The sequence below is a fragment of the Salmo salar genome, chromosome ssa01 (assembly GCF_905237065.1).
Source record: "Salmo salar chromosome ssa01, Ssal_v3.1, whole genome shotgun sequence".
Taxonomy (NCBI): Eukaryota; Metazoa; Chordata; class Actinopteri; order Salmoniformes; family Salmonidae; genus Salmo; species Salmo salar.
This window is the reverse complement of record NC_059442.1, coordinates 30,456,945-30,478,980: the sequence shown is the minus strand read 5'-3', so window position 1 is coordinate 30,478,980 and position 22,036 is coordinate 30,456,945. Positions and strand designations below refer to the sequence as shown.

At 43.6% G+C, this 22,036-nt stretch overlaps 1 protein-coding gene across 9 annotated transcripts in view; it reads right to left on the bottom strand.

The window, feature by feature from the left end:
* Positions 1 to 22,036, bottom strand: part of syne2b (spectrin repeat containing, nuclear envelope 2b) — a 132,190-nt gene that overhangs the window by 107,760 nt on the left and 2,394 nt on the right. For 7 of the 9 annotated variants that reach the window (XM_045716643.1, XM_045716665.1, XM_045716655.1 and 4 more), the window contains exons 2-26: positions 21,880 to 22,014; positions 21,370 to 21,495; positions 20,735 to 20,931; positions 17,449 to 17,530; positions 17,248 to 17,363; positions 16,509 to 16,632; positions 16,099 to 16,413; positions 14,148 to 14,743; positions 13,892 to 14,050; positions 13,603 to 13,753; positions 13,302 to 13,460; positions 12,941 to 13,108; positions 12,693 to 12,794; positions 12,310 to 12,504; positions 11,854 to 12,061; positions 11,015 to 11,127; positions 10,544 to 10,746; positions 10,222 to 10,329; positions 9,846 to 10,116; positions 9,432 to 9,761; positions 8,916 to 9,245; positions 4,339 to 4,659; positions 3,812 to 4,141; positions 549 to 869; positions 22 to 351 (exon numbers count right to left, since the gene is read on the bottom strand). In XM_045716643.1, coding sequence (XP_045572599.1) covers positions 22 to 351; positions 549 to 869; positions 3,812 to 4,141; positions 4,339 to 4,659; positions 8,916 to 9,245; positions 9,432 to 9,761; positions 9,846 to 10,116; positions 10,222 to 10,329; positions 10,544 to 10,746; positions 11,015 to 11,127; positions 11,854 to 12,061; positions 12,310 to 12,504; positions 12,693 to 12,794; positions 12,941 to 13,108; positions 13,302 to 13,460; positions 13,603 to 13,753; positions 13,892 to 14,050; positions 14,148 to 14,743; positions 16,099 to 16,413; positions 16,509 to 16,632; positions 17,248 to 17,363; positions 17,449 to 17,530; positions 20,735 to 20,931; positions 21,370 to 21,495; positions 21,880 to 22,014 — 5,490 coding nt within the window. The remainder of the gene's footprint in view (positions 1 to 21; positions 352 to 548; positions 870 to 3,811; positions 4,142 to 4,338; positions 4,660 to 8,915; positions 9,246 to 9,431; positions 9,762 to 9,845; positions 10,117 to 10,221; positions 10,330 to 10,543; positions 10,747 to 11,014; positions 11,128 to 11,853; positions 12,062 to 12,309; positions 12,505 to 12,692; positions 12,795 to 12,940; positions 13,109 to 13,301; positions 13,461 to 13,602; positions 13,754 to 13,891; positions 14,051 to 14,147; positions 14,744 to 16,098; positions 16,414 to 16,508; positions 16,633 to 17,247; positions 17,364 to 17,448; positions 17,531 to 20,734; positions 20,932 to 21,369; positions 21,496 to 21,879; positions 22,015 to 22,036) is intronic. The other 2 variants (XM_045716673.1, XM_045716660.1) reach the window with 2 other exon arrangements.

Below are 22,036 nucleotides of genomic sequence, written 5' to 3'. Positions count from 1 at the left end.
GACCATTAACTGTAGACTGACCTGTGCAGTTTGTATTCTGTTCTCTGTCTTGGCCTGGCTGCCCAAAGAAAGTAAGCGTTGATGTTGGCCTTTGATCCAGGCCCTGGAGTTCTCCTTCTGGGTTTCCAAGTCTCTCAGCTGGCCTTCAATAGCACTCTGCATCTCAGCTTTGGTAAGAGTTTCCTCAGCAGTCTGCAGGACTCTCCTCCACTCCTCCTCCATGTCTGTGACTGTCTGCTGAACCTCTCGTCTCCTGCTCTCCTCCAGGTCCTGATGTTCACACAGACTCTGACCTCGTCTCCTCAAGTCCTGCAGCTTAGAGTCTCCCTCAGGTCTGGAATTCAGGACAGCCTGAAGACAAAAACACAGGTACTAAGTCAAAACTGAATTAGGCAGTTTAGAGAAAGACCAAAAGCCAAATCCATGTTTTTATGCCAAGTAAGACTTGGATGGAAGAGCCATGAATTGTAAATCCAGAACGAATGCTGACAACAACAATAAGTCCATATCTTCGGAGGATTTATAAGCACTTCCAGCTGTACACAGACCTGTGCGGTATGTAGTCTCTCCTCAGTCTTGGTCTGGCTGCTCTGAGAGTGTAGCTGTTGTTTCTGGTCTTTCACCCAGACCCGAGCGCCTTCCTTCCAGGTTTCAAAAGCTCTCAGCTCTTTTTCTAGTACCTCTATCCGATCCAGCGCCTCTTTTGCAGCCTGTAGGACTCTCCTCCACTCCTCTTCCATTTCTCTGACTGTCTGCTGAACCTCTTGTCTCCTGCTCTCCTCCAGGTCCTGATGTTCACACAGACTTTGACATTGTCTCCTCAAGTCCTGCAGCTTCGAGTCTCCCTCAGTTCTGGAACTCAGGACGGCCTGGTAACAGACATAAACACTAGCTTAAGACTAAGGTAGTATAGTAACCATTATGGACTTAGACTTAGCACAAAAAATACGAATCTATAGGGGGAGATTTAGCATAAAAAATACTATCCAAAGTGGGAGACTTAGCACAAAAAAATACTATCCAAAGTGGGAGACTTAGCACAAAAAAATACTATCCATAGTGAGAGACTTAGCACAAAAAATACTATCCATAGTGGGAGACTTAGCACAAAAAAATACTATCCAAAGTGGGAGACTTAGCACAAAAAAATACTATCCATAGTGAGAGACTTAGCACAAAAAATACTATCCATAGTGAGAGGCTTAGCACAAAAAATACTATCCATAGGGGGAGCCTGGGCAAAGGAAATGTCTGACCTTTTTCAACAGTCTGACTGTGAATATCTGTATGAAACCCAAATTAAGGGAGACATAGAAATGATTAAAAAACAACTGTTGAAGCAATATGAAAAAAAATGGGTGGAGACGATTAATCATGAACCCAAAATGAGAACATTTTGTTTGATTAAGGGTGAATCTGTGTGGGAGATATATTATATATAACCTACCTAAAAGCAAGAGATCGAAATGTACACAGGTAAGATCAGGGATATTGCCTCTGCGTATTGAAACGGGTAAGATCAGGGATATTGTCTCTGCGTATTGAAACAGGTAAGATCAGGGATATTGCCTCTGCGTATTGAAACAGGTAAGATCAGGGATATTGCCTCTGCGTATTGAAACAGGTAAGATCAGGGATATTGGCTCTGCGTATTGAAACAGGTAAGATCAGGGATATTGTCTCTGCGTATTGAAACAGGTAGGATCAGGGATATTGTCTCTGCGTATTGACACAGGTAAGATCAGAGATATTGTCTCTGCGTATTGAAACAGGTAGGATCAGGGATATTGTCTCTGCGTATTGAAACGGGTCAGATCAGGGATATTGGCTCTGCGTATTGAAACAGGTAAGATCAGGGATATTGCCTCTGCGTATTGAAACAGGTAGGATCAGGGATATTGTCTCTGTGTATTGAAACGGGTAAGATCAGGGATATTGTCTCTGCGTATTGAAACAGGTAAGATCAGGGATATTGCCTCTGCGTATTGAAACAGGTAAGATCAGGGATATTGCCTCTGCGTATTGAAACAGGTAAGATCAGGGATATTGGCTCTGCGTATTGAAACAGGTAAGATCAGGGATATTGGCTCTGCGTATTGAAACAGGTAGGATCAGGGATATTGTCTCTGCGTATTGACACAGGTAAGATCAGAGATATTGTCTCTGCGTATTGAAACAGGTAGGATCAGGGATATTGTCTCTGCGTATTGAAACGGGTCAGATCAGGGATATTGGCTCTGCGTATTGAAACAGGTAAGATCAGGGATATTGCCTCTGCGTATTGAAACAGGTAGGATCAGGGATATTGTCTCTGTGTATTGAAACAGGTAGGATCAGGGATATTGTCTCTGCGTATTGAAACGGGTCAGATCAGGGATATTGGCTCTGCGTATTGAAACAGGTAAGATCAGGGATATTGTCTCTGCGTATTGAAACAGGTAGGATCAGGGATATTGTCTCTGCGTATTGAAACAGGTAGGATCAGGGATATTGTCTCTGCGTATTGAAACAGGTAGGATCAGGGATATTGTTTCTGCGTATTGAAACAGGTCAGATCAGGGATATTGTCTCTGTGTATTGAAACAGGTAAGATCAGGGATATTGCCTCTGCGTATTGAAACAGGTAAGATCAGAGATATTGTCTCTGCGTATTGAAACGGGTCAGATCAGAGATATTGCCTCTGCGTATTGAAACAGGTAAGATCAGACATATTGTCTCTGCGTATTGAAACGGGTCAGATCAGGGATATTGGCTCTGCGTATTGAAACAGGTCGGTATTGTGGTGAAATGGAAGAGGAAAGACTATTCCTCTATTGTGACCTCGAAGAAATAGAGACTGAAACTCATTGTATCCTCTATTGCCCTTTCTACCAAGATATACGCTTGCTTTTATTCCAGAAAGCACACCAGATACACCAGATATACTCTTTGTTTCTGGCTCTAAATGGCCGGAAACAAAGCACTTTCTTCTGAAACTTGTCAGTCTATTCCTGTTCTGAGAAATGAAGGCTAATCCATACGAGAAATTGCCAAGAAACTGAAGATCTGGTACAATGCTGTGTACAACTCCCTTTACAGAACAGCGCAAACTGGCTCTAACCAGAATAGAAAAAGGAGGGGGAGGCCCCGGTGCACAACTGAGCAAGAGGACAACTACATTAGAGTGTATAGTTTGATAAACAGATGCCTCACGTCCTCAACTGGCAGCGTCATTAAATAATACCCACAAAACACCAGTCTCAAAGTCAACAGTGAAGAGGCTACTCCGGGATGCTGGCCTTCTAGGCAGAGTTCCATAAAAAATCTGCCGTTTCCAGCTACAATAATCATTTACAACATTAACAATGTCTACACTGTATTTCTGATCAATTTAATGTTATTTTAATAGACAAAAAATTTGCTTTTCTTACATAAACAAGGACATTTCTAAGTGACCCCAAACTTTTGAACGGTAGTGTATGTATGTATGTATGTATGTGTATATGCATGTATAATTATAGTTTGGATAACCTTATTTACTATTGTGTATAGATTTTTACTTTAACATTTTTTTCACTGTTTATTCAATGAGCAATGCAGAGAACACCGGAAGAAGAATTATCATTGAATTACCACAGTGAATTATTGTAATGCTTGTTTATGTGTCAATTAATCCCAGAAGGGATGGGTTGTCAATTGGCGATTTCACATGAAAATAAACATTCATAACAACCTTAGTCCAAAACTGAGCCTAAGCTCAAGCCCTAGTCTTTGCCCTGCTGTAGCCCAGACCCAAACACTAACCATGTCGACCATTAACTGTAGACTGACCTGTGCAGTTTGTATTCTGTTCTCTGTCTTGGCCTGGCTGCCCAAAGAAAGTAAGCGTTGATGTTGGCCTTTGATCCAGGCCCTGGAGTTCTCCTTCTGGGTTTCCAAGTCTCTCAGCTGGCCTTCAATAGCACTCTGCATCTCAGCTTTGGTAAGAGTTTCCTCAGCAGTCTGCAGGACTCTCCTCCACTCCTCCTCCATGTCTCTGACTGTCTGCTGAACCTCTCGTCTCCTGCTCTCCTCCAGGTCCTGATGTTCACACAGACTCTGACCTCGTCTCCTCAAGTCCTGCAGCTTAGAGTCTCCCTCAGGTCTGGAATTCAGGACAGCCTGAAGACAAAAACACAGGTACTAAGTCAAAACTGAATTAGGCAGTTTAGAGAAAGACCAAAAGCCAAATCTATGTTTTTATGCCAAGTAAGACTCGGATGGAAGAGCCATGAATTGTAAATTCAGAACGAATGCTGACAACAACAATAAGTTCATATCTTCGGAGGATTTATAAGCACCTCTAGCTGTACACAGACCTGTGCGGTATGTAGTCTCTCCTCAGTCTTGGTCTGGCTGCTCTGAGAGTGTAGCTGTTGTTTCTGGTCTTTCACCCAGACCCGAGCGCCTTCCTTCCAGGTTTCAAAAGCTCTCAGCTCTTTTTCTAGTACCTCTACCCGATCCAGCGCCTCTTTTGCAGCCTGTAGGACTCTCCTCCACTCCTCTTCCATTTCTCTGACTGTCTGCTGAACCTCTTGTCTCCTGCTCTCCTCCAGGTCCTGATGTTCACACAGACTTTGACATTGTCTCCTCAAGTCCTGCAGCTTCGAGTCTCCCTCAGTTCTGGAACTCAGGACGGCCTGGTAACAGACATAAACACTAGCTTAAGACTAAGGTAGTATAGTAACCATTATGGACTTAGACTTAGCACAAAAAATACGAATCTATAGGGGGAGATTTAGCATAAAAAATACTATCCATAGTGGGAGACTTAGCACAAAAAAATACTATCCAAAGTGGGAGACTTAGCACAAAAACAACTATCCATAGTGAGAGGCTTAGCACAAAAAATACTATCCATAGTGGGAGACTTAGCACAAAAAATACTATCCATAGGGGGAGCCTGGGCAAAGGAAATGTCTGACCTTTTTCAACAGTCTGACTGTGAATATCTGTATGAAACCCAAATTAAGGGAGACATAGAAATGATTAAAAAACAACTGTTGAAGCAATATGAAAAAAAATGGGTGGAGACGATTAATCATGAACCCAAAATGAGAACATTTTGTTTGATTAAGGGTGAATCTGTGTGGGAGATATATTATATATAACCTACCTAAAAGCAAGAGATCGAAATGTACACAGGTAAGATCAGGGATATTGCCTCTGCGTATTGAAACGGGTAAGATCAGGGATATTGTCTCTGCGTATTGAAACAGGTAAGATCAGGGATATTGTCTCTGCATATTGAAACAGGTAAGATCAGGGATATTGCCTCTGCGTATTGAAACAGGTAAGATCAGGGATATTGCCTCTGCGTATTGAAACAGGTAAGATCAGGGATATTGGCTCTGCGTATTGAAACAGGTAAGATCAGGGATATTGCCTCTGCGTATTGAAACAGGTAGGATCAGGGATATTGTCTCTGTGTATTGAAACAGGTAGGATCAGGGATATTGTCTCTGCGTATTGAAACGGGTCAGATCAGGGATATTGTCTCTGCGTATTGAAACAGGTAAGATCAGGGATATTGGCTCTGCGTATTGAAACAGGTAGGATCAGGGATATTGGCTCTGCGTATTGAAACAGGTAGGATCAGGGATATTGTCTCTGCGTATTGAAACAGGTAGGATCAGGGATATTGTCTCTGCGTATTGAAACAGGTAAGATCAGGGATATTGTCTCTGCGTATTGAAACAGGTAAGATCAGGGATATTGCCTCTGCGTATTGAAACGGGTAAGATCAGGGATATTGCCTCTGCGTATTGAAACAGGTAAGATCAGGGATATTGCCTCTGCGTATTGAAACAGGTAAGATCAGGGATATTGGCTCTGCGTATTGAAACAGGTAAGATCAGGGATATTGCCTCTGCGTATTGAAACAGGTAGGATCAGGGATATTGTCTCTGTGTATTGAAACAGGTAGGATCAGGGATATTGTCTCTGCGTATTGAAACGGGTCAGATCAGGGATATTGTCTCTGCGTATTGAAACAGGTAAGATCAGGGATATTGGCTCTGCGTATTGAAACAGGTAGGATCAGGGATATTGTCTCTGCGTATTGAAACAGGTAGGATCAGGGATATTGTCTCTGCGTATTGAAACAGGTAGGATCAGGGATATTGTCTCTGCGTATTGAAACAGGTAGGATCAGGGATATTGTCTCTGCGTATTGAAACAGGTAAGATCAGGGATATTGTCTCTGTGTATTGAAACAGGTAAGATCAGGGATATTGCCTCTGCGTATTGAAACAGGTAAGATCAGGGATATTGTCTCTGTGTATTGAAACAGATAAGATCAGGGATATTGCCTCTGCGTATTGAAACAGGTAAGATCAGAGATATTGTCTCTGCGTATTGAAACGGGTCAGATCAGGGATATTGGCTCTGCGTATTGAAACAGGTCGGTATTGTGGTGAAATGGAAGAGGAAAGACTATTCCACTATTGTGACCTCGAAGAAATAGAGACTGAAACTCATTGTATCCTCTATTGCCCTTTCTACCAAGATATACGCTTGCTTTTATTCCAGAAAGCACACCAGATACACCAGATATACTCTTTGTTTCTGGCTCTAAATGGCCGGAAACAAAGCACTTTCTTCTGAAACTTGTCAGTCTATTCCTGTTCTGAGAAATGAAGGCTTTTCCATGCGAGAAATTGCCAAGAAACTGAAGATCTGGTACAATGCTGTGAACTACTCCCTTCACAGAACAGCACAAACTGGCTCTAACCAGAATAGAAAAAGGAGGGGGTGGCCCCGGTGCACAACTGAGCAAGAGGACAACTACATTAGAGTGTATAGTTTGATAAACAGATGCCTCATGTCCTCAACTGGCAGTGTCATTAAATAATACCCACAAAACACCAGTCTCAAAGTCAACAGTGAAGAGGCTACTCCGGGATGCTGGCCTTCTAGGCAGAGTTCCATAAAAAATCTGCCGTTTCCAGCTACAATAATCATTTACAACATTAACAATGTCTACACTGTATTTCTGATCAATTTAATGTTATTTTAATAGACAAAAAATGTGCTTTTCTTACATAAACAAGGACATTTCTAAGTGACCCCAAACTTTTGAACGGTAGTGTGTGTATGTATGTATGTGTATATGTATGTATAATTATAGTTTGGATAACCTTATTTACTATTTTGGATAGATTTTTACTTTAACATTTTTTTCACTCTTTATTCGATGAGCAATGCAGAGAACACCGGAAGAAGAATTATCATTGAATTACCACAGAGAATTATTGTAATGCTTGTTTATGTGTCAATTAATCCCAGAAGGGATGGGTTGCCAATTGGCGATTTCACATAAAAATAAACATTCATAACAACCTTAGTCCAAAACTGAGCCTAAGCTCAAGCCCTAGTCTTTGCCCTGCTGTAGCCCAGACCCAAACACTAACCATGTCGGCCATTAACTTCTTCACTATAGGGGGCAGTATTTTCACGGCCGGATGAAAAACGTACCCAAATTAAACTGCCTCCTACTCAGACTCAGAAGGTAGGATATGCATATTATTAGTAGATTTGGATAGAAACCACTCTGAAGTTCCTAAAACTGTTTGAATGATGTCTGTGTATAACAGAACTCATATGGCAGGCAAAAACCTGAGAAAAATCCAACCAGGAAGTTTGACCTCACGTGGTTGTAGTCATTTCAAATGATGCTCTGTCTAAACTACAGTGTCTGTGATGTCATATTGCACTTCCTAAGGCTTCCACTAGATGTCAACAGTCATTAGAACTTTGTTTGAGGCTTCTACAATGCAATTTGATTGAATAATACCTGGAACAGTATGTGGTCGGGCTGGGGTCATTGACTTGCCTCGTGCGCACTCACGCAAGGCTAGCCATTTTTTTTTAATTCTGTAATGAATCTGCTATTGTCCAGTTGGAAAATTATCGAAATTCTACATTGAAAACACCCTAAAGATTGATTGTGAACATGGTTTGACATGTTTCTACAAACGCTGAGGGAACTTTATAACTTTTCGTCGACGGTGGATAGATGCATTTTGGAATGGTGATCTGGACGCGCCATCAAAACTGATTTATTTCGACATAAATGATGGACTTTATCGAACAAATGAACATTTCTTGTAGAAGTGGGAGACCTTCCGAGTGCATTCAGCCGAAGATCAGCAAAGGTAAGATAATATTTTTAACATATTTCAGCGTTTTGTGGATGCCGTGGCTGGACGGCTAACTGAATAGCTTGGGGCTCAGTAGTCAGAATATTGAACAATGTGCTTTCTCCGTAAAGTTATTTTGAAATCTGACAACGCGGTTGCAAAAAGGAATAGTTCATCTATACTTCTTTAATTAATTGTTATATATTTTGTCAACGTTTATGATGAGTATTTCTGTAAATTATGGTGCACATTCACCGGAAATTTGGGGGTGAATACATTTTCTGAACGTCACGAGCCAATGTAAAATGGGTTTTTTGGATATAGATATGAACTTGATGGAACATAAAATGCATGTATTGTCTAACATAATGTCCTAGGAGTGTCATCTGATGAAGATCATCAAAGGTTAGTGCATAATTTTAGCTGGTTTTGTGCTTTTGGACGGCTACCCTTGCTTGGAAAATGGCTGTCCTTGCTAGGAAAATGGCTGTGTTGTTGTTTTTTTGCTGTGGTGTTATCCTAACATAATCTAATGTTTTGCTTTCGCTGTAAAGCCTTTTTGAAATCGGACAACATGGTTAGATTCAGGAGAGGTTTATCTTTCAAATGGTGTAAAATAGTCGTATGTTTGAGAAAATTGAATTGTGGTATTTTAGTTGTTTTTGTATTTCGAGCCATGCGATCCCATTGGCTGTTGGCTAGGGGTTCCGCTGGCGGAACGGGGTTCCGCTGTAAGAGGTTAACTGTAGACTGACCTGTGCAGTTTGTATTCTGTTCTCTGTCTTGGCCTGGCTGCCCAAAGAAAGTAAGCGTTGATGTTGGCCTTTGATCCAGGCCCTGGAGTTCTCCTTCTGGGTTTCCAAGTCTCTCAGCTGGCCTTCAATAGCACTCTGCATCTCAGCTTTGGTAAGAGTTTCCTCAGCAGTCTGCAGGACTCTCCTCCACTCCTCCTCCATGTCTGTGACTGTCTGCTGAACCTCTCGTCTCCTGCTCTCCTCCAGGTCCTGATGTTCACACAGACTTTGACCTCGTCTCCTCAAGTCCTGCAGCTTAGAGTCTCCCTCAGGTCTGCAGCTCAGGATGGTCTGAAAAGAAACACATATTTTTTAACAAGTACATTAAGCATGTCTAATTGACTACGGGCCAAAGGCATATCCAAAACTGTATCCCAAACCAGGGCCCATGCCATGACTCTTACGTTAACCCTAAACGAACTGCCACTGTTTGTCACCCAGACAGTGTACCATACGTGTCCGTAGCTGGAGACTGACCTGTGCTGTGTGTCTTTGGTCCTCAGTCTTGGCCTGGTTGCCCAGAGAGTGGAGTTGCTGCTGCTGGTCTCTGACCCAGGTCCTGGTACTTTCTGTCTGGGAGTCAAACACTCTCAGCTGGCCTTCGATAGCACTCTGCATCTCAGCTTTGGTAAGAGTTTCCTCAGCAGTCTGCAGGACTCTCCTCCACTCCTCCTCCATGTCTCTGACTGTCTGCTGAACCTCTCGTCTCCTGCTCTCCTCCAGGTCCTGATGTTCACACAGACTTTGGCATCGTCTCCTCAAGTCCTGCAGCTTAGAGTCTCCCTCAGGTCTGGAACTGAGAATGACCTGGAGAGTAAAACACATGAACATCTTAAGGGAATCCTCTTAATATTTTTTTATTAAGTTTTCCATCATGTCCTATTGACATACCTGTGCTGTGTGTATTCTCTCCTCTTTCTGGATCTGGTGATGCTGTCGTTGTTGCTGGTCTCTAACCCAGGTCCTGGTGCTGTCAGTCTGGGTATCAAACCTCCTACAGTCCTCCTCCAGGACTCTCAAGATCTCGGCCTGCTGCTGCAGTGTGGCCTCCAGGCTCCGGTAGCGCTGCAGGAGGTCATCAGTGTCAGTCAGCAGGGTGTCCCCTCTCAGACCCTGCCTCCGCACCGACGAACACAGCTCACTGAGGGCCTCCACTCTCTCACTGGATCACAGAGAAGACAATGTATCACCACTACTCACTACATCACACCACCACACCACTGCTCTACAGTTAACCCTCGAGAAAGTCTGCAATAACTCAATTCACCTTTTTTTGTGGAGATCTTTGAGAAAGTTGTTGACTTGTTCTCCTTCCACTGACTTGTGTTCCCAGGCCTGAAGCCAGTCATGGAAACGTTCATGTTCCTGCTGTAGACTGAAGAACACAAGAAAGACACCATGTTGACTAAAATGACGCATGCGACTGATAATGACCCATTGTCAAATGACCGACTGCTTACATCCTCCCTTCAGTATCATTGTGGTGCCATCTAGTAGTAACAGTGCTTATAGCAGTGTATAGTAGTAATGATGTATAGTAACACTATTAGGAATCGGAGTGTATAGTATTTAGTGGTAATAGTGATTACCTGTTGAGGGTTCTGAGGACAGTGTCCAGCTGGCTCTGTCTGCCCTGGCAGTGGGTTCTGAATGTGGCCAGCTCCTTCTCCTGCTCCCCCAGCCAGCTTTTCAGGTGGGCCAGCTGCTCTGGCGGAACCTGCTCTCTGCCTCTCTCCAGGTGCTCTCTCACCTGACCCAGATGCTTCTCACCATCCTTAGATGCCAGGAAACACTGGTAGAAAAAGAAAGAGACATTATAACTCAGACAGAGCTGATGCTGGGGTTTCAAGCAATGTATCAGTCATGTCAAGAAAGTACTGGGATATTCTAAGTGAAATAGAGGTTCAATAGAGAAAATTCAGTCAATCCCAACCAACACTGTGTTCACCCATGTGATCACAGATCAAAAGATGTGATCAAGACCAAAACTCATCCTCCCCTTATGTCCATTTACATTGTCAGATGATTCTGTAAGATGTGATATCCAGCCTGCTACTCACAGCCAGTCTTTTCATGGAGGCCTCCACGTCCTGTTTACACTCTGGGTTCTCAAAGCACTCGTTCACAGACAACTGCAGGTCCTGGAACCACTCTTCAAACAAATGGCTCTCATCTGAAGAATGGAAAATGACGAGAGAAGTATTGAAAAAATTAGGGGGAACTGATACCTGACTAAACCAAGTAACCACTGAATGAAACTAGATTTTTTATGAATATTACAAACACAGATTAAAATACATTTGGCCAAGGGATCCATGGAATAAATGTATAATGTGTAATACAATATAATATTATTAATCTACAATGTACATTTTTAACCCTGGGCAACATGGGTCTGAGAGGCTCACAGGATATTGGTATACACAGTACTCCACCAATTATAATTTTTTTTAAACTAAATACTATTCCTAAATGCACTGTAATTTAAGCTTGAAAACACAACATTTTGTCTTTGCCTCATGGAAAAATGTATATAATTACAGGATATTAGCTTTAAATCTGCAACAACAACAAAAACCTCTCTGCCCCATGACACAATGTGTAGAATGGCAGGAAATTTATTTGAAAACGGCAAAACTTCTCAGATGCCAAGAGGCGGGCCTTTTAAATGTTCTTTCCCCAGGCTCGAGACTTGGTTTGTCCAGCCATGTACTGCAGAAGTCATAGTGAAACTCCTTGTAGGCTATTTTTATCACACTCGAGTTGTGTTCTGATTATGAGAGGGTCCCTGATGAATTTGTTATCACAAAAGGGGTCCCCGGCCCCAAAAAAGTTTGAGAACCCCGGTCTTAAACTAAGTTTAAATGAAAGCAACAACCAATTAACAATAAATCCTTACTTTTGACGACCTTGATGAGGCCCTTTTCTCCCTCCTCCTGTTTCTGGTGGATCATGTATTTGGTGTGTGAGATGTTCTCTCTGAGCCTGGTGCAGTCTGTAGACAGGGTCTGCAGCACCTGGGTGCTGGCCACACTGGACATGAGGCCCACCTCCTTCAGCACTGACCCTGCCTGCTCCTCCTGGGCCTGTAGCTGCTCACACAGATCCTACACCATGACAGAAATCATGTTCAATATCAACACGGGGACCAGTCAGGTTATATTCTGGTCTATCTGGGTAGATATGTTTTATCTGGATAGGAGTTTGTTTGTGTCATTAAAAATAGTAATCTGAACTTTTCATATGAATGATACATTTCACATAGTATAAACAATGACAGGTGAGTTTTGTCATTTAGTTGTCAGATGAGTTTAGTTTAATGAACGTTGTACAGTACGAGGAGGATGTACTGTACCTGCATCTGGGCCTGGTCTCCTGGCAGACTGAGCGCGCCCAGAGAGGACTGGATGGTGTGCAGGGCAGACTGGCACTCTGTCATCTTCTCTGCCAGGTGTCTCTTTACAGCGATCAGCTCCTGGAAGACATCGGTGCTGTCGGAGAATAGCTCGTCCACCTGATCCATCTTCTTCCTCAGCTGGGTCTCCATCACCTGAGGCGGGGGGGAGGTCACATGACATGGGGTGTGTTGGGGAGGGTGGGTCAGTTAAGTTGAAAATTATTGCCATTCTAGATGTCAATGCTACATTTCACCCTTCCAAGAACATATATCATGTTTACAGTAAATACTATGAAATAGAGCTACCTGTATTCTGGAAATAGTTATGCTAGTTAACTCACCTGTAGCTCCAATGGGGCCTCTTGGGTTTGAAGAAGCTCCTGGATCTCAATGGACTTCTTGTGGAAATGCTCAATGTTCTCCTCATGGGCATGGATCTCATCCTGAGGAAAACAGCACAATGTTACTAAAACAGATAGACTGCTGTAGAAGACTAATGACTTCAAACAAGCATTACTGAACCAGACTAGTATTTAAGTGGTGATGATATACGATGGTGGTTTGTGATAGGGATTGTATTGTGTCTTACCCTTATGGTCAGGACCTCCTGTTCGTTCTGGAAGGGGTGGCTTTCTGCAAACATGGCAAGTTTGGCCCCTGCCCAGCAGTCCACCTCTCCCCCTAACATCAGCTGCTTGTCCCACAGCTCCAGCCCCATGCGCAGGTTATCTATGTAGGAGTCTGTCTTCTCTGTCACCTGGGTCACCCAAAGACACACAGTGTCAATCTGTGAAGTATCACTGTGACAGTGTGTGTGTGTGTGTGTGTGTGTGTGTGTGTGTGTGTGTGTGTGTGTGTGTGTGTGTGTGTGTGTGTGTGTGTGTGTGTGTGTGTGCATGTATGGTGTGGTGTAGTTCAGTGTAATATAATGTATTGTTTTGTGCTCTTACATCCAGCCACTGGTCCACCAGTCCATCAGCCTCGACCTCAAATGGAGTCTCATTACAGTCAGGGATCTTCTTCAGATGGGACTGCAGCTGTCTGCACACCCCCCTGATATCCTCCATGCCTGTCCCCAAGCCACTCAGATCCTCCTTTATACCATGGACCTGGGGAAACACATATTATAATATAACACACTGTTTAGGCTGAAAATTAATCTAAGGTAGTGGCTGCCATCTAGTGCTATGTACAGTATATACAGGGGCAACTTCTCTCTGACAGAGGTGTAAGTACAGTAAGTAGTGTTACCTTAGCTATAAGCCTCTGCAGGTTCTCCTTGCCCATGTAGGAGGCCTGCTCACTGATGGTCTGCTCCGCCTTCTGCATGGTGGTGTTTAAGTAACTGCGACAGCTCTGGAACATCTTCAGTAGTTCCAGCAGGATGTTGCACTGTTCCTGTCTGCAAAGGGAACACAAATTGGGATATATGTAAATATTATTAAACATGTATGATTGTCAGTTCGCTTTATTCACAGTTCTGTATACTCTATCCCTCTAATAGTAGACACATATTTATCCCTCTATTCCTCCTGCTCACCTGTCAGCCACAGCTCTCTGGGTGTCCTCCCACTGGGTATTCAGCTCCTCCAGGGGATTTCCTTCTCCCTCCTGGCTCTGAGAGTGGGCCTCCCGGAGTCTCTGGAGCTCAGAGCGCTGGGAGTTCAGCTGGCCCTCCAGGTCAGACAGGACACGCAGCCTGAAAAAATAAATAAAGAGGAAATATGGATTAAGTCTCTGACTTAAAAAAAATTGTCCACTCAAAGGTCCACCATCTCACAAACACAAATACAAACCTCTGCTGCACAGCAGGCATGGTTGGCTCCTTTAGTCCGTGCCTCTCTGCTGCCTCCTGCACCTTCCTCAGCTCCCCCAGCAGAGTCCTCCTCCTCAGGCCCAGGCCCCTCATCTCCTGCTCCCTCTGGACACTGTGCTGCTGGCTGGCCAGACTGCCGTCAGCCTCCTCAAGCCGCTGCACCAAGGCAGACACCATGTCCAGGCAGGAGGCTGGGGCCCCGTCCCGAGTCACAGACAGCCTGGCCCCCTGGAGTAGCAAGTCTAGCTGGGGGGCCTTGTCCCCCAGACTGTCCACACTCTGCCTGATCAGGGCCAGCTTGGAGCGGCAGTCCTGCAGTACCCACGCATCGCTGCAGGGGGCACCCTGTACTCCAGAGATGTCCTGCTCTACGGTGCGCAGGGACATGAGGAAGCGGTCCAGGGCCCTGGCGGCCGCCTCGCTCTTACGGACTTGCTGTCTCAGCTTGTCTAGACTGGTTCTGTGGGTCTTGACCATACGGGTCAAAGGAGAGCGGTCACTGGGATCCAGCTCACTGGACTCAGAGTCAAAACTAGACAGCTGGTCCAGCTCTCTCTGAATGCTCTCATCCAGGTCCTGTTGAGAAAAGAGAGAGAGACTACAAAGATAATGTACTGAAAGTTGGAGTTTGTGATTATCATTGGGATATAGTCTACATTACATTACAATTTATTTAATAAGGATCCAGTTATTATCTTTAAATTACACCAATCACTCAACTGAAATCCTAATAACAACTGGGTATTTCTTTCCTTAAAACCTCACTAGGGTAGGGGGCAGCATTCGGAATTTTGGATGAAAAGCGTGCCCAAAGTAAACTGCCTGCTACTCAGGTCCAGAAGCTAGGATATGCATAGAATTGGTAGATTTGGATACAGAACACTCTAAAGTTTCCAAAACTGTTAAAATAATGTCTGTGAGTATAACACAACTGATATGGCAGGTGAAAACCTGAGGAAAATCCATCCAGGAAGTGCTATTATTTTGAAATGCCTGTTTTTCCATTGAAAGCCTATCCACCATACAAAGACTTATGACCCAGTTCACGATCCCTATGGCTTCCACTACATGTGGCCAGTCTTTAGGCATTGTTTCAGGCTTTTACTCTGAAAAATGAGGGAGAACCACCACTTTCAATGAGAGGACAGTGGAAATTTCCGGACATGAGTCCTGCGCGTGACCGGGAGCGTGCCTTTCTTGTTTTTCCTTTTCTATTGATGAAGCTATTGTCCGGTTGAAATATGATCGATTATTTATGACAAAAACAACCTGAGGATTGATTATAAACATCATTTGACATGTTTCTACGAACTTTTATGGTACTTTTGGGATTTTTCGTCTGTCTGTTGTGACCGCACTTTGTTCCAATGGATTACTGAACAAAACGCACCAACAAAACGGAGCTTTTTGAATATAAAGAGGGACTTTATCGAACAAAACAAACATTTATTGTGTAACATGGAGTCTTGGGAGTGTAACCATATGAAGATCAAAGGTAAGTGATAAATTGTATCGCTATTTCTATCTTTTGTTACTCCTCTACTTGGCTGCTAACTGTTTGTAATGATTTGTCTGCTGGGCGCTGTTCTCAGATAATCGCATGGTTTTCTTTTGCCGTAAAGCCTCTTTGAAATCTGACACAGCAGTTGGATTAACAAGACATTTATCTTTAAGCTGATGTATAACATTTGTATCTTTTATGTATATTTATTATGAGAATTTCTGTTTTGTTGAGTTTCACACTCTGCAATTTCACCGGATGTTGTTTGAGACAGTGGATTACTGAACAAAATGTTTATATTTTATAATGAGTATTTCTGAGTATTTCTGTTTTTGAATTTGGCGCTCTGCAATTTCACTGGATGTTGGCCAGGTGGGACGGTAGCATCCCACACCCCCTAGAGAGGTTAAAGGTAAGCCGTATTGTGTACCTTGATGTCCGTCAGGATGTTGGTGTTGGCCAGTGTAAATGCGTTGATGTCCTTGGGCTCTCTGATGAAGCAGTCGAGGCGTTCGGAGAAGTCAACAACGTGGTTCTCTGTGGAGTTTATCTGTCTCAGAGCTGCCCCCAGAGAGCTGCCTCTCCTATGCAGAGCTGACTGCTGGCCTCTCCACTGCTTCATCAGTTCAGCTTGGTCGTGCTCCACAGTCACACCACCATCACCACTCTCCCCACTGTACTGGGAGCTCTGAGAACACTGGTGGCCAAACTCAGACCACAGAGACTCTGTGTCCTGGCACAATGTCTGTATGAAAGAAATATAATCACTCATAGAAAGAAAAAAAAACCTTCAAACTAAAAGGCCCCTTGAACTAAGAGGTCAAGTAATATGCAGTGTACCTGTATCTCCTGTAGACGTGTGTGCAGGTCTTTGAGAGAGACTGAGTCAGCGGCCAGGTCTCTCTGGGAATTCTGCTCGATCTTGGCTAGTTGAGCCTGAACAGCCTTCTTAGTAATGTCATATCTGAGGGAGAAATTAGTCAGTATGATGAAGAAATTGATCAATTGAGGATTATTGTGATATTTCCAGTGCTGGTTAGTGCAATCAACATAGCCTAAGTTCCAGACTGTTTTGGAATTAAAAAAGTAATGATCATTGCCTTGTTTGGTAATACAACAACAACAGAGTTGATTAAGGCAAGAACAGACTTGCACCCAGCTGTCACGTCCTGACCAGTGAAAAGGGTAATTTGCCATAGTAGAATGGTCAGGGCGTGGCAGGGGGTTTGTTTTGTGTGTTTTGGGGTTTGTTTGTTTCTAGGGGAATGTGTTCTAGTTTTCATTTTCTATGTTTCGTTTTCCAGGTTTGGCCGAGTGTGGTTTCCAATCAGAAGCAGGTGTCTTTCGTTGTCTCTGATTGGAAGCCCTACTTAGGCAGCCTGTTTTCCTTTGGGTTTTGTGGGTGGTTGGTTTCCGTTTAGTCTTGTGTACCTGACGGGACTGTTTTCGGGTTGTTTGTTGTTTTTTGTTGAGGTGTATTCATTAACGAAAAAGAATGAGCACTTTACATGCTGCGCCTTGGTCTCCTTTCCACGACCCCTGTGACACCAGCCTTACACTCACCAAGCCGCAAGCCTACCTTTCTAATGCCTCCTTTTTAGCAGGATCCTCCTCTATGACTGCCTGCTTGTCAATCTCCTTCTCGTCAATCACCCTCTTCTCAACAACCGCTGTCTTCACAACAACTTGTGAAACCTACAAAAGAGAAATTATCAGATACATTATTTCTTAAATGAGTGCATTTGTCTTTATCATAGGTACTGTAGGTACAAGGTCCTACCTCAGTTGGGCCTGGAGGTTTGTCACTCTGCACTATAGATTCATTCTGTGGGGTCAGATCTTTCCCCAGGTCAAGAGGAATTCTATTGGAAAATATTGAAAAAACAATCCAGTCATGTATTGCAATTGTCATTCATACATTTTGTAGCTAATGTCTTGTTCACAGACCCGACCCTGGTCATTCTGCCACCCTAGGCAGACAAAACAAATTTCCGCCTTCCACCCCTGCCTGGCTATTCTTTATAAGTGCCTTCCTCACCATCTCAAATACGCATGCCCCACTCAAAAAATGTAGAACTAGGAATAGATATAGTCCTTGGTTCACTCCAGACCTGTCTGCCCTTGACCAGCACAAAAACATCCTGTGGCGTTCTGCATTAGCATCAAATAGCCCCCGTGAAATGCAATTTTTCAGGGACGTTAGGAACAAATATACACAGGCAGTTAGGAAAGCTAAGGCTAGCTTTTTCAAACAGAAATTTGCATCCTGTAGTACTAACTCAAAAAAGTTCTGGGACACTGTAAAGTCCATGGAGGATAAGAGCACCTCCTCCCAGCTGCCCACTGCTCTGAGGCTAGGAAACACTGTTACCATCGATAAATCCACTATAATTGAGAATTTTAATAAGCATTTCTCTACGGCTAGCCATGCTTTCCACCTGGCTACGCCTACCCCCGTCAACTGCCCGGCACCCTCCACAGCAACCCGCCAAAGACCCCACCATTTCTCCTTCACCCAAATCCAGATAGCTGATGTTCTGAAAGAGCTGCAAAATCTGGACCCATACAAATCAGCCAGGCTAGACAATCTGGACCCTCTCTTTCTAAAAGTATCTGCCGAAATTGTTGCAACCCCTATTACTAGCCTGTTCAACCTCTCTTTCGTATCGTCTGAGATTCCCCTCTTCAAAGGGGGTGACACTCTAGACCCAAACTGCTACAGACCTATATCCTACTCTGTCTTTCTAAGGTCTTCGAAAGCCAAGTTAACAAACAGATTACCGACCATTTCGAATCCCACCGTACCTTCTCCGCTATGCAATCTGGTTTCAGAGCTGGTCATGGGTGCACCTCAGCCACGCTCAAGGTCCAAAACGACATCATAACCGCCATCGATAAGAGACATTACTGTGCAGCCGTATTGACTCTGTCAATCACCACATTCTTATTGGCAGATTCGACAGCCTTGGTTTCTCAAATGATTGCCTCGCCTGGTTTACCAACTACTTCTCTGATAGAGTTCAGTGTGTCAAATCGGAGGGCCTGTTGTCTGGACATCTGGCAATCTCTATGTGCCACAGGGTTCAATTCTCGGGCCGACTCTCTTCTCTGTATACATCAATGATGTTGCTCTTGCTGCTGGTGATTCTCTGATCCACCTCTACGCAGACGACACCATTCTGTATACTTCTGGCCCCTCTTTGGACACTGTGATAACTAACCTCCAGATGAGCTTCAATGCCATACAACTCTCCTTTCGTGGCATCCAACTGCTCTTAAACGCAGGTAAAACTAAATGCATGCTATTCAATCGATCACTGCCCGCACCTGCTCGCCCGTCCAGCATCACTACTCTGGACAGCTCTGACTTAGAATACGTGGACTACAACTACAAATACCTAGGTGTCTGGTTAGACTGTAAACTCTCCTTCCAGACTCACATTAAGCATCTCCAATCCAAAATTAAATCTAGAATCGGCTTCCTATATCGCAACAAAGCATCCTTCATTCATGCTGCCAAACACACCCTCGTAAAACTGACCATTGTACCGATCCTCGACTTCGGTGATGTCATCTAGAAAATAGCCTCCAACACTCAACTCAACAAACTGGATGCAGTCTATCACAGTGCCATCCGTTTTGTCACCAAAGCCCCATACACTACCCACCATTGCGACCTGTACGCTCCAGGCGAGGCAATCATTTGAGAAACCAAGGCTGTCGAGTCTGCCAATATATATATATATATTTTTTTTACATTTATTTTATTTATTTCACCTTTATTTAACCAGTTAGGGTAGTTGAGAACAAGTTCTCATTTGCAACTGCGACCTGGCTAAGATAGGAAGATAGGCTAGGAATACATTTTCTGAACATCACGCGCCAATGTAAATGCTGTTTTTGGATATAAATATGAACTTTATCGAACAAAACATACATGATTGTGTAACATAATGTCCTAGGAGTGTCATCTGATGAAGGTCATCAAAGGTTAGTGCTTCATTTAGCTGTGTTTTGGGTTTTATTGACATGTCCTTGCTTGGAAAATGGCTGTGTGATTATTTTTGTCTATGTACTCTCCTAACATAATCTAATGTTTTGCTTTCGCTGTAAAGCCTTTTTGAAATCGGACAATGTGGTTACATCAAGGAGAAGTGTATCTTTAAAATGGTGTAAAATAGTTGTATGTTTGAGAAAGTTGAATTATGACATTTTGTTGTTTTTGAATTTGCCGCCCTGTTATTTCACTGGCTGTGTCCCGCTAGCGTCCCACGTAGCCTATAGAAGCCCATAGAAGTTAAGCTCTGCATCAACTACCCAACTCTATTTTCAATGAGAATCCATGTGTTTACGCAGTGGGAAATGCCAAAGTATTTTCTTTTTCACTATGATGCATCTCGTAAAATGTTTTACGAATACAAACTTAAAATCACTAATCATAACAACAATTTAGCCCAGGGGTGAATCTCCCAGACAGTATTTGCGAGTAGTATGATTGTCCATTCTATATTGTCCATTTTATTTGAACCTGTCCTGTTTTAGGATATATTGTTTGTTAACATGTCATATTCAAATCAAAAAGCATTTTTTATTTGATTGGGCGCTAGGTTAGGCTATTTGATCGGAGAAATGTCCATGATGTAAAAAGTGTGACATTGTCATAAATGTGTTCTCCAGCCTGTAGGCTACAGACAACGCCACAAACTCTTTCTACCATAGGCTATAGGCTAAATTATTTATGTTTTTGACGGAACGTTGTTTGAGCGCCACAGCGGTGCGTCTCTCCAACAACACCCTGCAGAGGCGTACGGGGCTTGGACAAGCTAAATATTCTGCGCCCATCGCCTTTGACAAAGTGGGCACTGCTTATCACGGGGTAGCATCAGTGCTCACCTAAATAGCCCATATGCCACTGGGTGAGAGAAATTGTCATTGTTTTTGGGCAGGATTATGTTAGGTGCTATGTGTCGTCTTGGTCAGTTTAGCTCTGAAAATGCTGCCCTTGTCAATCTGCCGCCTTATCCTGTCTAATGGGCCTAATCCTGTCTCTCTCCTCTGTGTCTCACCCAGGTGTGTCGGGGGGTGGTGTATCCCTGTCCCCACTGAACTGGCGCTGGATGGCGGCCAGTCTTTTCTCACACTCCCTGAGCTGAGCCTGGGCCAGACGGTGGGCATCCTCTGGGCTCAGCGTGTCACACAGCTCCTTCAGGGCCTCCAGGTGCTGCCCAGCCTGGGCTAGGCTGCCCTCTGCAGAGAAACACGCCTGGAGACACAGCAAGAGAGTCATCAGTCTACAGGTGTCTGATGTACTGCCACTGTAAACAACCCACAACTCCCAGCCGAGTATCATTTTGGAAGTTATTGCCCACTACATAACTGTCTCTTGCATCTCCCGAGACCAGAATCCTAACTCAACAAAAGGGAGAGGAGAGCTACTCGTGGAACCAGAAAGTTGTAATTCAGTAAAATCGGGTTAAAAGTCAGCGCCATCAAAATGTCAAATCAACCCATTAGTAATATGAAATTCTCTGATCTAGCATCAGGAAGCAGATATTACTTAGTTACCATTTATAGAACTTCAATAGATCAATAGAGAGCAGAAGACCCCACAAAAATGTCCATGCAGTTTTGACAGCAGTTTTTTCATGCACCTGTCCACCTGAGCATGCGATGGGTTAGTGTTGGGTTAGAGTTATTTTACCTTCGCTTTGGATGCTAATTTTGAGTTAAAGTGCATCTCACACTGCAAGGCAGCTGTGTTAAAGTATTTTCTCTTAATCTCAAATCGTAAATGCTGCGAAAACGCCGCTGTCTCAGCTCTCACAGCCTAGATGACAAAAACCAAAAGCATACACAAACTTAATCTGATGACATACAGCAGAATGCTTGTTAGGAATTTCATTGCTCATACGAATAACAAAACATAGTGGAGTAAATTAAAAAAGATTCAGAACAGATTTCTATCCAAGTGAATATCACACAGACATGCAGTGTGGAATTAATTCAATATAATTAGGGACACTGTGATCATACACACAGAATGATATGCTTTATATCTCTGCAAAACAAATTCATAGTCTCTATATCCTAAAATACACACACACAGACAGACAGACAGACAGACAGACAGACAGACAGACAGACAGACAGACAGACAGACAGACAGACAGACAGACAGACAGACACACACACACACACACACACGCCCTACCTCCCATTGGGTCCTGACAGACTGTGTGAAGAACTCCATATCTCTGAGCTGAGGCATGGTGCAGAAGGCCTCCATACCCTCTGCTGCCCTCAGGAACACTTTCAACAGCTCAGGGTCCAGGGTCCTCAGGGTCTCCTGGTTGAGGGAACACAAACAC